Source organism: Pantherophis guttatus, chromosome 2 (assembly GCF_059756535.1).
Source record: "Pantherophis guttatus breed Tessera chromosome 2, ASM5975653v1, whole genome shotgun sequence".
Taxonomy (NCBI): Eukaryota; Metazoa; Chordata; class Lepidosauria; order Squamata; family Colubridae; genus Pantherophis; species Pantherophis guttatus.
This window is the reverse complement of record NC_142064.1, coordinates 195,511,717-195,524,016: the sequence shown is the minus strand read 5'-3', so window position 1 is coordinate 195,524,016 and position 12,300 is coordinate 195,511,717. Positions and strand designations below refer to the sequence as shown.

Sequence of the window (12,300 nt, the reverse complement as noted above, 5' to 3'; positions counted from 1 at the left end):
CATATATAAGGAGCTGTCAAATGCGGGATGTTGATTCTGAGGTAATTGCCATTGTTGTTGAATAAAGTTGTTGTTAAGCAGGAGCCGTGTCCGTCCTGTCAGTTAGCCAACTGGAATGAAATACTTAGACTTATCATATTTTTCGGAGTATAAGACACACCTTTTTCCCCCCTAAAAGGGGGTGAAAATTTAGGTGCGTCTTATACACAGAATGTAGCCTCTCCCACCTACTGGCCCCCACCCATTGGCCTCTGCCTCCCAGCAGTTTACCTCCTTGCAGCAAGCAGCAAGAAGAAACAGCTCATTTCAGCTTCAGCACAGCCTAATTAGCACAAGTTGATTAGATCGGCCTCCTGACGCTCAGCTGTTTTGCTCTCAGCTGTTTTGAGCGGGCCTCTGCTGCTTGCTGCAAGGAGGTAAATTGCTGGGAGCAGTTTTTTTTTTCTTGTGCTAATCAAGCTATGCTGAAAATGAAAATGAAAGTAAAGCAGGCTATTTGCAGTTTGCTGCAATGAGGCAAAATTGCTGGGAGGCAGAGGCAGATTTATTTTCCTTGTTTTCCTCACCAAAAAAGGTAGGTGCGTCTTATAGTCCAGAGCATCTTATACTCTGAAAAATATGGTATATATCGCTTCACGGTGCTTTTACAGCCCTCTCTAAGTGATTTACAGAGTCAGCATATTGCCCCCAACAATCTAGATCAGCGGTCACCAACCGGTGGTCCGTGGACCACTGGTGGTCCGCGAGAAAATTTTGGTGCTCCGCAGAAAAATTATTTGCATTTTTTATATTGCACTAAATCAGGGGTCCTCAAAGTACAGCTCCTGGACCAGATACATGCAATGAACGCTTGTGTTGCTGCAGAGAGTCTCCCCCTTGGGGGTCTTCTTGTGTGGGTTGGAGGGGGGCAGAAATTCCGACTGCTTCAGCCTCCTGGTGCGGGGCTTTGGGCAAAGGCTAGAAGGAAGTGCCACTTGTGCGAAGAGCCGGAGGACCTTATTCCAGTGGGACTGCATCATGGCCTGGAACTGGCTGATCATCTCAGCCCGCTGAGCCTCCAGGCGCCGGTACCTGGCCTTGCACTCCCGCAGGTCTTCCCTCTGCTTGGAAAGCCTATGCTTGTAGTCCTCAGTGAGGTGCTTCTGCTGAGCCTCCTTCTCAGTCAGATCCAATTTGAACTAAGCTGTTTTGCCAACTCTTTCTCGTGATGGCTGCTTAGCTCCAACAACTGCTTCCTATTGGGGCCCTAAGGAGCCCGGACGGGGAGGTGAGGAGTTGGCCACACCCACCCAGTCACATGACCACCTAGCAACACCCACCCAGCCAGTCATTAGGCAGATCACATTAGTAGTCCGCGGGATTTAAAATTATGAAGTTAGTGGTCCCTGAGGTCTGAAAGGTTGGTGACCCCTGATCTAGGTCCTCATTTTACCAACCTCGGAAGGATGGAAGGCTGAGTCAACCTTGAGCCAGTGGGATTTAAACTGCCAAACTGCTGGCGATCAGCAGTCAGCAGAAGTAGCCTGCAGTACTGCACTCTAATCACTGCGCCACCACGTCTAAATTTAGCTAAAGTGAACCCATGTTGTTTCACTTGATTTCATTGGTGTTGATCCATGTCAAAATCAAGCTCTGTATAAAAAGTATTTTATCCAGGGGGGCAGTGTTGCAACATAAGTGAACATATTTTATTCATATGATTGGAATTTCTGCTGCATGCATCACAGGCTTTTGTCACAAATATCTATTCCATATGTTTGCTAAATGGGATTAATTGTAAATGTTTACATGGCTTTGTAGATTTCTCTGTAGATTGTTGATATTTACTTATTCACATTAAACTTTTCCTTTGCATAAAATAATCTTATTTACCTATAAATATTATCCTATTAAGCAATAATACCTAATCAGTCAAACACCTGCAATGTATTTAGTCTTTGTGGAATTATTGTACCTATGTTTGTGTCCTTTGTCTTTGTGTGCGCAGGGAAGATTAGTTCAGCCCTGCAGCTATTTCATGGAACCACTAGGCCTAGCTCACATTACAGTTTGTTCATTAGAATTGAAAAGTTAATCTCTTTACTTTGTGTGAGTGAGTTGTTTTTTGTGCATCAATAATAGAACTGCGGAGACAATTGTTATGCCATTCTTTTCACAGATTGTGATCCCCTTCTTCAGCCTACTGATCAAAGATATTTACTTTTTGAATGAGGGATGTGCAAACCGCCTTCCAAATGGGCATGTCAACTTTGAAGTAAGCACAGCAAGTATTATTTATCGCAGCAAATGTTTTCTGAGCCATGGTGCTTTTGTTTCATGGTAAAGGAACAAAGGCAGTTGCTATATAAAAAGAGATCTTTGCAATCTTATTTCAAGATATTTTTTTTTCAAAGCACAAATGCATTGCATATGTACAAGGCCTGCACAACAGTTAGCTACACAACAGAATTTTCTCAGCTCCTTTTCCCACCTTTAAAAAACATCCCCTAGAAATCAAGGGGACATGTTCGGGTAATAGAAGAGGATGTAGTCAGAGGCATATTTTGCCTACAAAAATATATTTTGCTCCTTATGGGATTCTTTAGCTCCCCCTTGTCTCTGCAACAATTTTGCTGTTATCACCCTTTCCTCCTCTGGGTATCAAACAGGACCAGTGGTGGGATTCAGCCAGTTCGCACCACTTCGGGAGAGCCGGTTGTTAACTTTCTGAGCAGTTTGGCAAACTGGTTGTTGGAAGAAATCATTAGGGCACAGAACCGATTGTTAAATTACTTGAATCCCATCACTGAACAGGACCTTCTTTCTTCATAGAATTTTGCAGGGAAGGAGAATCATAGCAAATTGTTTTTTCCATCTTATTGCTTAAGAAAATGAGGTATTTTGGGGAGGATTATGATCTGGGAAGCAACTGGGATATAAATTAGCTGGCAGCTAATACAGAATTGGGAAACATCTCCCCCACCCCCAAAAAACCACCCGGGGCAGGGACCCAAGTCTTAAGGGATAATTTTGTTTGCAGAGGCCACTTGAGAATAATACACATAATTGACAGTTTATGTCCCTGCATATCTTATACATATGCAGTATCAGTATTTAATTTTTAAATAATATTTTACAAATTCAAACTGAATGAAGCACCCTTGGAATAAAGCTTTGCATCTGTATTCACTACCAAAACTACTCTAAATTCCAAGGATTGTGTTAAAACAATAAGCCAAATCAAACGGTTTATGTTTTTCTTGTAAAAATGTTTTTTGTTTTGTAAAACTCTTTAATTAAAAAAAAACAATAAGCCAAATCAGGTTAAAAATGTCAGATGAATATATTATTCTTTGATTTATGATTATGTATTAATACCAATGACTATTTAAGAATACTTAAGAGCTATTTAAGAATAATTAATCTGTCTAATATGTATGATAAATAATTATTCAAAAAGGATTATTTGTTACTGTTTATGTCTTATATTGATTAATAAATTTTCATCAATATATTTATAACTCTTGATATATTTTTGTATATTTACATAGTCTTTACCAAGAATTTAGCCATTACTGTCAAGTAAGAGGTAATAGTAAAGAAGTTAAAGAAGGGTTCTGATTTGGAATTAATGATGTATTATTATAATTATGTCAATACTTACCTATATTCATATATTATATAAGTACTTAATCTTAATTAGTGAGATGCCTAATTTTAGAAGGCTGCCAAAATAGTCTTGCAGCAAATTTATGTAAAGAACATAAGCTGTTGAATTCCAGATCAGAGTATTTTATAGGAACTGCAAATTAATGTATTCCATTCCACATTACAGAAATATATAAAAGCTTCTCATTTTTTGCAGACATGTTATCAGATTAGTATTGGATTATTCTGAAGCCACAGTCCTAATTTTACTGGAATATTATTTTCTTTGATCTAAATATTTCTTTTTAAAATTGATACAGAAATTCTTGGAACTGGCAAAACAAGTAGGAGAATTCATAACATGGAAACAAGTTGAATGTCCATTCGAACGGGATGATAATATAATCCACTATTTACATACTGCCCCTATCTTTACCGAAGATGGTAAGAACATCCTGATTTCATGAATGAATAGGTATCTGCTACTGACATTATTCTATATGATTGACTGAAAATATGTTTTTTTGGAATGTGCTCTTGTACAAATCCACATTGTCTACAATTGGTAGCAATTAGGATGATTATGGAGGACATCTTTTTATAGTCAATCATTCCACAGAGCAATAGACCTGATGGCCTTACTGTGCTAGTGTTGCACACATCCAAACAAATCTATTCTTTTGCAAATTATGTTTGTGATGGCTTCAGGCACAGAAAGTAGAGGCCAACTCCCAACAAAGGAAGATTTACCTTTTGTGCTATGCTTGAAAAAAAACTAAAGTTATTTTGGATGCAGTTAATCATCCCCATTTGCTACGGAGCTTTTGTCTGATTTTTCTTCCTATCCTCTTGATAGATCATGTTACCCTGTGTCCTTTCATAATAAATTAATTCAGTCATATCCAATTATCCTCATGTCAGAGATGAGGCTGGATGAATTAACTCTGCCTACAGGCTGTATAGACTTTTGGTATGTTTCTGACCTTTGTGCTTTTAAACAAAAGTCCTTAAAACTCATTCACAAAAATTGTATGCAACATTTAGGACATTATTGGTTACAGATAAGTTCAGAATACAGCAAGGAAAAAATCATTTTCGAGACCCATAAGAAACCATCGGAACTTTAAATGAACAAATGAAACAATTAAATTGGTCCCATAAAAGAGAAAGATTCAGATCAATCTGAAGGTTCTTGCATTCTGGAGTGACAAAGGGCACTTCAGCAGATGGGTTTTAGGCATTGAGCTTTGGGTCTGATGAAGTGGAACCTTTGCATGGAAATAGAGGTATGTTGGGACTGTTTTAGGGGCAAAGAATGGGCAGAAAGGCTTACATGGCATCTATGGGTTTCGCACTTCCATGTTGTTTTCCCAAGTATTGCGACTTCTGCATAGAAAGGCAAGAGGAAAATGCACTGTTGGCAGATTCATTTCTAGGAGGCTTGTAAATCTCATGTGAATAGAACTGCATTAGGCAAAAATGCCTTAGAATAGAACTGCATTAGGCAAAAAAAAAAACCTAGTAAGTCCCAGTTTCTTAGTCAAATCCCTGTCATCTGAGCATCAGATGGCCCCTGTGCTGGCTCTCTCATGCTTTAGAATGCTACCTCCAGTATAAAGACCAAAGTACAACAAGCTTTATATTGGCCTTCCAGCACATGGAGAAGAAGGAAATTGGATAGCAGGAGCACAGTAGAAGTGAAATCTATACATGTATCTTTCTTATGCTCTCATCATGTAATCTTTGGTGCTTGAATATGGCTCATAAATGTAATTATGTAGTGGATCCAGATGCAACTTCATTTTTATTAGATGTTTGAAGCCAATTATCATCATTTTATGGTGTAGATGTTCCAAACACCCATTAATTTTAAGCTGTAATTACAAATACCTATGTACTACATCCTTGTGCAATATGATCCTATGCAGATTCCAGATGGGCATGTAAATTAACCTGTCCCCCACGTTTAGGATAAACGTATGTCACATCCTCTGGCAAAAATTTAAACAATAAAATAATAGAAAAAACTCAAAGGGCAGACTTGATGGACCACTAGATCTGTTTCTGCTGTCAGTTTTCTTTTGTATTTTTTTTATTATTATCACCGGTATATATTCCTGAGCTAATGCTAGCTTTTCTGGTAAATGAAGAATTTCCAGTGTTCTATCAGGAAACATCACTGCAACAGCAGAAGTATTTTGCTACCTTTTATGCACTAGGAAGTGTAGAGATATCTGACTTGCTTGGCTCCCATATGCTACCTCACTATAATAGCATGGCAGCTTGAAAAGGAACTCAAATACAGGATCCAAACTATGAAAGACTAGTTTACTATTTCTGTTTTCATGTAAGGGAAGACACCAATACAGTTGTTTCTGCATAGTAACTAAGCTGTTATTGGATTTGATAATTACAAAGAGTAGAGTATGGAAAGAAAGAAATTATGCTACAACCTTAAAGAGAGAGGATAAAATCTCAGTGCATTTATAACCAGTTAAGATTGGAAGCCACTTCTTTAAAACCTTTGCTTTTTTTACTTCTCTCCTTTTATTTCTTCTTTGCCCATTTGTTTTTCTTTATTCTTATTCTTATTTTCAATTTAAAATTGGTACTTTTTAAATTCTGTTGAAAACCTCATTAGTAAAAATTATATGTGTATGTATGTAACAAGGCCTTAATTGTTGTGAGAGCACATGGAACAGACCTTGAGTTCTGCCTTGGGATGCTGCCTTGGGAACAGCCAGATAAGAGACTGCATAGACTTCAGCTGCATAGTGGGTAGAATAAGACGCTCCGCAGGGACTCTCCCTAAGTTCTCGGACTGTACAGGTGACTCCGGGAAAAATTTACTTTCAACCTTACAAGATTGATGTCAGCCTTACCAGGCAGACCAGAGAGGAAATATGACCAGATAAATTAATTCTGTTTTATGGTGAAGCTACATTAACAATATCTTCAGAACAGAATACGTTAACAGAATTCAGAAGAATTTGTGAACATGAAAGTTGGCCTGCCTGTGCAGATTGTTTCCTTACTTTTAACAAGCATCCTGTTTTGTTTGTGAGACTGTTAACCTTTTAGCTGTTAATAGTAATTCAGTAATAGATTTGTCTTCTTTCTCTCCCAATCTCATTTTTTTAGGTTTGTATTTGGCTTCCTATGAAAGTGAAAGTCCAGAAAACCAAACAGAAAAAGAAAGATGGAAAAACCTAAGGTACCTACACTTTTAATCCGAGTTGAAATTCCTTATTGGTGTAGAAAATCTGGATAACCTGCTGAAAAGGTTATCTTCTCTCTCACCCATAAATAATTACAAACTTGGCTAGAAATAAAAGGCTACCATAGGAATTAAAAGATCTTTGGACACAAAAAAATGTAATGATTGCATGATTTATTACAATCATTGTTCATTGCTATTTTTATTGCTATCTTTGTTCATAACACATACCTAAACATATCTACACGCTATGCTAAGCATCTCTTTGGACATATAAATGAAAGCCCATAGATGATGCTGGATGAAAATCTTCATTTTTCTGGGGAAAGCCAGAAGCTTTCTTCATATTTTTCTTTGTTTATAGCCTAGAATTTTCATGTATTTCTCACTTCGATATGTTAGGTGTCTGAGCTACTAGTTTTCATTGATCACGAGAACAATAATCGAAAGTCCAATTAGAATTCCTACAATACAAAAAAAGAAATTTAAGGTCTATGTAGCTGGAGCCACAAATGGACTACCTTATCCTGGAGAATGCTGTTTTCACACTGAACCTTCTATAAGAAAAGATATTTCCAATAACAAGCCAGAAGATTAAAAAAAAAACCTAATATAGTTGGTCCCTGAAATTCATAATGGAAAGTTGAAAGCCAGAGTGATGAATTAATTAAGGTGTTGAAATAATTTATATATATTTTTAAATGTTTTAATATTTGTATTCTATGTTTTTTATCTTGGCTGTACACCGCCCTGAGTCCTCAGGGAGAAGGGCGGTATATAAATTGGAAATTAAATTAAATTAAATTAAATAAGAGGTACTTGGTGCTTCCTGAGCTTGGTTCTTGCAGACATTTCATTATCCAAAGCAGGGGTGAAATCCAGCAGGTTCTGACAGTTTCTGTACCGGAAATTTTGAGTAGTTCAGAGAACCGGCAAATACCACCTCTGACTGGCCTCAGAGTGGGGTGAGAATGTAGATTTTGCAATATCCTTCCCCCAAGAGTGGGGAGGGAATGAAATTTTGCAGTATCCTTCCCCTGCCATGCCCACCAAGCCACACCACGCCCACCAAGCCACGCCCACAGAACTGGTAGTAAAAAAAATTGGATTTCACTACTGATCCAAAGTAGGTGGCATCATTAGTAAGGATGCCAGTAAGGAGTGGGATTTGCTCTCAATTTATATTCTAGTCACTAGTGGCTAGTGCGAACCCCACTCCTTATTAGCACTGATGATGTTACCTAATTTCAGTAATGAAATGTCTGCAAGAAAACAACCAGGCTCAGAGAGCACCAAGGACCCTCATTTCAACCCTGAGCTACAAATATCCTTCTTTATTGGTGTTGAAATAGGACCAGGAAAACTCCAGTTCAGGTCCACCCCTAACCATGGAAGCTCAGTAGATGACACACTGTCAGTGCAATCCATATCACAAGGATTTGGAGTTGTGGAAAAACGGTGGGAGCAGTTTTATAAATGCCTCTTTGAGGTTCTAGAGGGAAAGCATATTATAAATATAATACACAATCTGATAAACAAGATGGGCAAGTATGAATAAAATAAAATTATTTAATATGTGCAAAATGTCTATCGAAGATACTTGAGAGGTAAGATCAGAACGTTTGCAAAGCAATGACTATTTTACTTATTCCTTTATTGCTTTTGTAAGGCCATCTAAATTCCTAATTATTCTGGGCATCACATTATATTAAAAAAACACTTATAATAATACAGAAGAACAATAGGCATCCAGCAGCAGAAATAAAATTGTAATCCACATATTCTCAGAAGGGGCCCAATACTTCCCTATCTCAGGGCTTGAGGAAAGGGGCCAGTTTTCAAAACTTATTTGAACAAGGTCAAGATAGAAGCTGTTTGGATATGGTGGTGGTGGTGGTGGCGGCGGTGGTGTGTGTGTGTGTGTGTTTGTTTGTTTATGAAAAAGCAGTATTTGAATTTTCAAAGCCCTAGATCCCTTCTGCTGCTGAGTTTTATTTTCTTCTTAGAGACATTTATTTAATGGAGCAAGGGAACTGGGGACGCTGCAAAGCAGTGTCACAATTCCTGGACCCTCGTGAACCCAATAGGTATTCCAAGAAAAACCTTTGCCATATGCAAAAATTTCTCTCTTGAACTTGCCTTGTTGTCTTCAAGCTATTTTTATTTTTTTTATTATTTTTTTAAAAAATGGCCGCCCAACTCACTCTCAGTGACTCTGGGCAGCTTACAAAGATGACACATATGATAACGTATTAAGATAATGTGATCAGAGAAAATAGTTATAATAAAAAGTGAGTTTTTATACATAATTATTCTCAACTAACTTTCTTTGGTCTCATGACTTTGTAATGTAACTGCCCATTATGATGAGAATGTACACTGATTGTTGCTATTCCTGCCTTGAATTTCTGTTTTCCTTTATAAATCTGGCACTTAGATGAGTGAGGCCAAATTGATTCTAAATAACTTTATGCTATATTTGTTTCCACTCTTTTTACTGCTTTCATGTTTTTGTTTTGTAGGTCAACTATCTTAGGAAAGACTTGAAGACAATAATCTATAAATATACTAGAAGAAACGAACTCAGCAGAACTACTTGCACTATGGATTCCAAAGATGCCTATTTGGGATTTAGAAATTTATTCTTTATTTTTGTGTGCGTTGGGGGGCTCCTTAATGCGATTAACTGGATTCATCAGAAAGACTCAAGTGAGTAGTCTTTTTACTGCACAGTGTTGTTACAGCCAGTAACCCTACAGTGAAAAGCCAGTAGAGATTTTATCTTGGCTTTATCAGAACCAAGTCCTTATTGCTATTTAAACTTGACTTTCTAAAAGAAAAAGCAAGAAAAGTCATGGTGCTGCAATCCAAAACAGTCTCCACGGAAGAGTACAGGGTTTGTATCTCAGAAGCAGGGTGTATCTGACAATGACTCAAAGAGAACTGTGAAAAGTAGATGTTGCCAATTACGTTATGCTACTACATAGAGAAGGACTATTTTTCCTCCTCAATCCTCAGCCTTAGTGAAGAATATTCCAACATCAGGAAATAAAAGACTAATAGAAAACCATATTAAAATGAATAACCCACATCTGCTACTTTTTTTAATACTGAAAGATTCGAGCTGTGAAAATTTGTTATGTCTCCTTCAGTTTGGAGTCCAAATCATCTTTGATCTTCACAGTGAACTCCTAAGCTCTTCAGATGACTTCTCATGTGACCCTTTGATAGAAAGCATGTAGCATATTCTCTAGTTCTGTTGGCTGTTGAGAGACAGTCTTTAAAGAATCTTGCATCATTAACAGAAAGGAAATCTGTTAAGGAATGCAAACAGTTGCTTTCACCTACTTATTTTCTCTTTATCAGAGAAAAGAAATATTTTGGAAAAGATAATCATGTGATGGTAGGGCTCTTATTTCTAGTGTGTCTTACAGTCTATGAATTGTTGCACTGAAATTATCAATACTATGTTCCTAAGATGGGTCCCTTATTTTATGGTTCCTCTGTGTAGGCGATGGATAGCTGCCTCCCAGCTATGGCATTCTTTCTCGAATTCCTGACTTCGAGATGCGTTAGGGCTACAGATTTAGGAGCTACAGGGAAAGTTGAGTAATGGGAAGCGAACAATCAGGCATTAATATGTGTGCCATAATGCTTAGTGGGAGGGCAAGCAATGGTTGCAAATTATACTCAAATAGCCTTTTTATAAGTAATGGAAGTAAAACAAATCCATAGCTTACTGTATAGAATTGCAGTAAAGTGCAAACCTTCATTTTAATAACAGGGACGTTTTCATAATAAAATTGTATCAGAAAGACTCATAATTCAGATTCGGACATTGTCCGAAGTGCAAGTAATAACCAGCACAGTGTGGGCTTGGCTTGAGAATTACAGGTATCTGATGCCACATATATAGATGAGATTCGTGCCAATGTACATATTTTATGCATCAGTTAAATGCATTCCATGATTCATCCAGTTCCAACATAGAACACTTGCACAGTGGAATTTAGAGAGTTAATTCTTGCCTTCCATCATATGCAAGAATTTAGCATGCTGGTCAAAGACTCAACTGGCATTACATGAACAGTAAAGCAGTCATTAGGCACTGGATAGATTTGAATCTTAATTTAGATAGGCTTTTGCTTCTGAATATGTCTACAATGAAATTCTATGATATTCCTTCTCACAAGGAGCCTTTTTGTTTCTTTGAGTAAAGCAATCTTAGCTTCTGGAATATAAATTAAGTTATTTATCTGCACAAGCCTTCTTGACAACCTATTTCTTTCCATCACATCTATTCCACTGTGTGCCGATATCTAATGCTGGCACAAAAGTGCTTCATGCCAGTCTAATGAATGATTTTTCAAAAAAATATATGTTGATCTGACTACCTATCTGGACGTGAGTTAGGTATTTGTGGCCTATGACAGATTAAGAAAGAATTTTGTGCATGCGCACATTTTCCTCAGGCAACCAATCAGTGAATATATATATATATAGTTACTGTGTATGATCAATTCTGAACTTGTGTCAAATTCAACACTTTCTGCACCAACTATGTCACAATGTAGTAGCTATTTCATGTAGCTATTGCAAGAGACCTACAGTATTTGAATTATCTAGATCATGGGTGTCAATGGATCATGGATGTTGCCATCACATGATGTTTTGCGATGTTTTTCCAATTTGCTGAGCTGGGGTGGGCATAGCCTGCATATGACGCATCTGGCCCATGGACCACCAGTTTGACTCCCCTGATCTAGATGTATTCAGACTGTTTCAGTGACAATCTCAGCATCTGAATAAGAAGCAAGATAAATTTCTTCCTCTATTTGTTAGCTCTTTTCTATAGAAAATTTTGAAAAATGGAGGAATGCCACAAAAATATAGTGAGGTAGATGTCTCAGATTTTAAACAGGAAAAAAAGAAAATCCAAGCTGTAAGAATGGTCAGCGATGGAACTAGAAAAGATAGGAAAACAAGTTAGAAATATGTCTAAAAATACTGTATGTAGAAAGGAACATAGGTCAAAAATAAATCCAGAATAGTTTCTTTTGGATTGGGTTACTGGCTTGAATAGATATTGAAAAAAGAGCAAGAAATAATATATCTTGATTTCAGCAAAGAATCTGATAAAGTTCTTCATATTTTGTAGCAAAATATCCTAATTGAGTATTTGCTGGCGATGACATTCATAGATGAATTCACAGTTGTAAAATCATTGAGTTCTTATCAATTCTTCATTAAATCAAGGAAACTTGTGAGTGAGGTGCCATACTAGAAGGGGAGTATACTTTAACCATTGATCCATCTCTTAGATGCAGAGAAATCTTATTTCCAGATGATCCATAATATAAATAACTGTTACCGCATAGCAGTAACCCATTCAAAATGCCATTGATGTAATGGAAGGCTGAGTAATAGCATATAAATTGCAGCACAGCACAATGCAA

General features: G+C 37.3%; 1 protein-coding gene across 2 annotated transcripts in view; it reads left to right on the top strand.

Moving 5' to 3' along the window:
* The window catches only part of RASGEF1C (RasGEF domain family member 1C), a 95,246-nt gene extending 83,430 nt beyond the window's left edge, over positions 1-11,816 (top strand). The window contains exons 11-14 of one of the 2 annotated variants that reach the window (XM_034403138.3): positions 2,159-2,254; positions 3,948-4,071; positions 6,769-6,841; positions 9,367-11,816. In XM_034403138.3, the coding sequence (XP_034259029.1) occupies positions 2,159-2,254; positions 3,948-4,071; positions 6,769-6,841; positions 9,367-9,391 (318 nt within the window). In that variant the 3' untranslated portion in view covers positions 9,392-11,816. The remainder of the gene's footprint in view (positions 1-2,158; positions 2,255-3,947; positions 4,072-6,768; positions 6,842-9,366) is intronic. The other variant, XM_034403163.3, reaches the window with a different exon arrangement.
* The last annotated feature ends 484 nt before the right edge of the window (positions 11,817-12,300 follow it).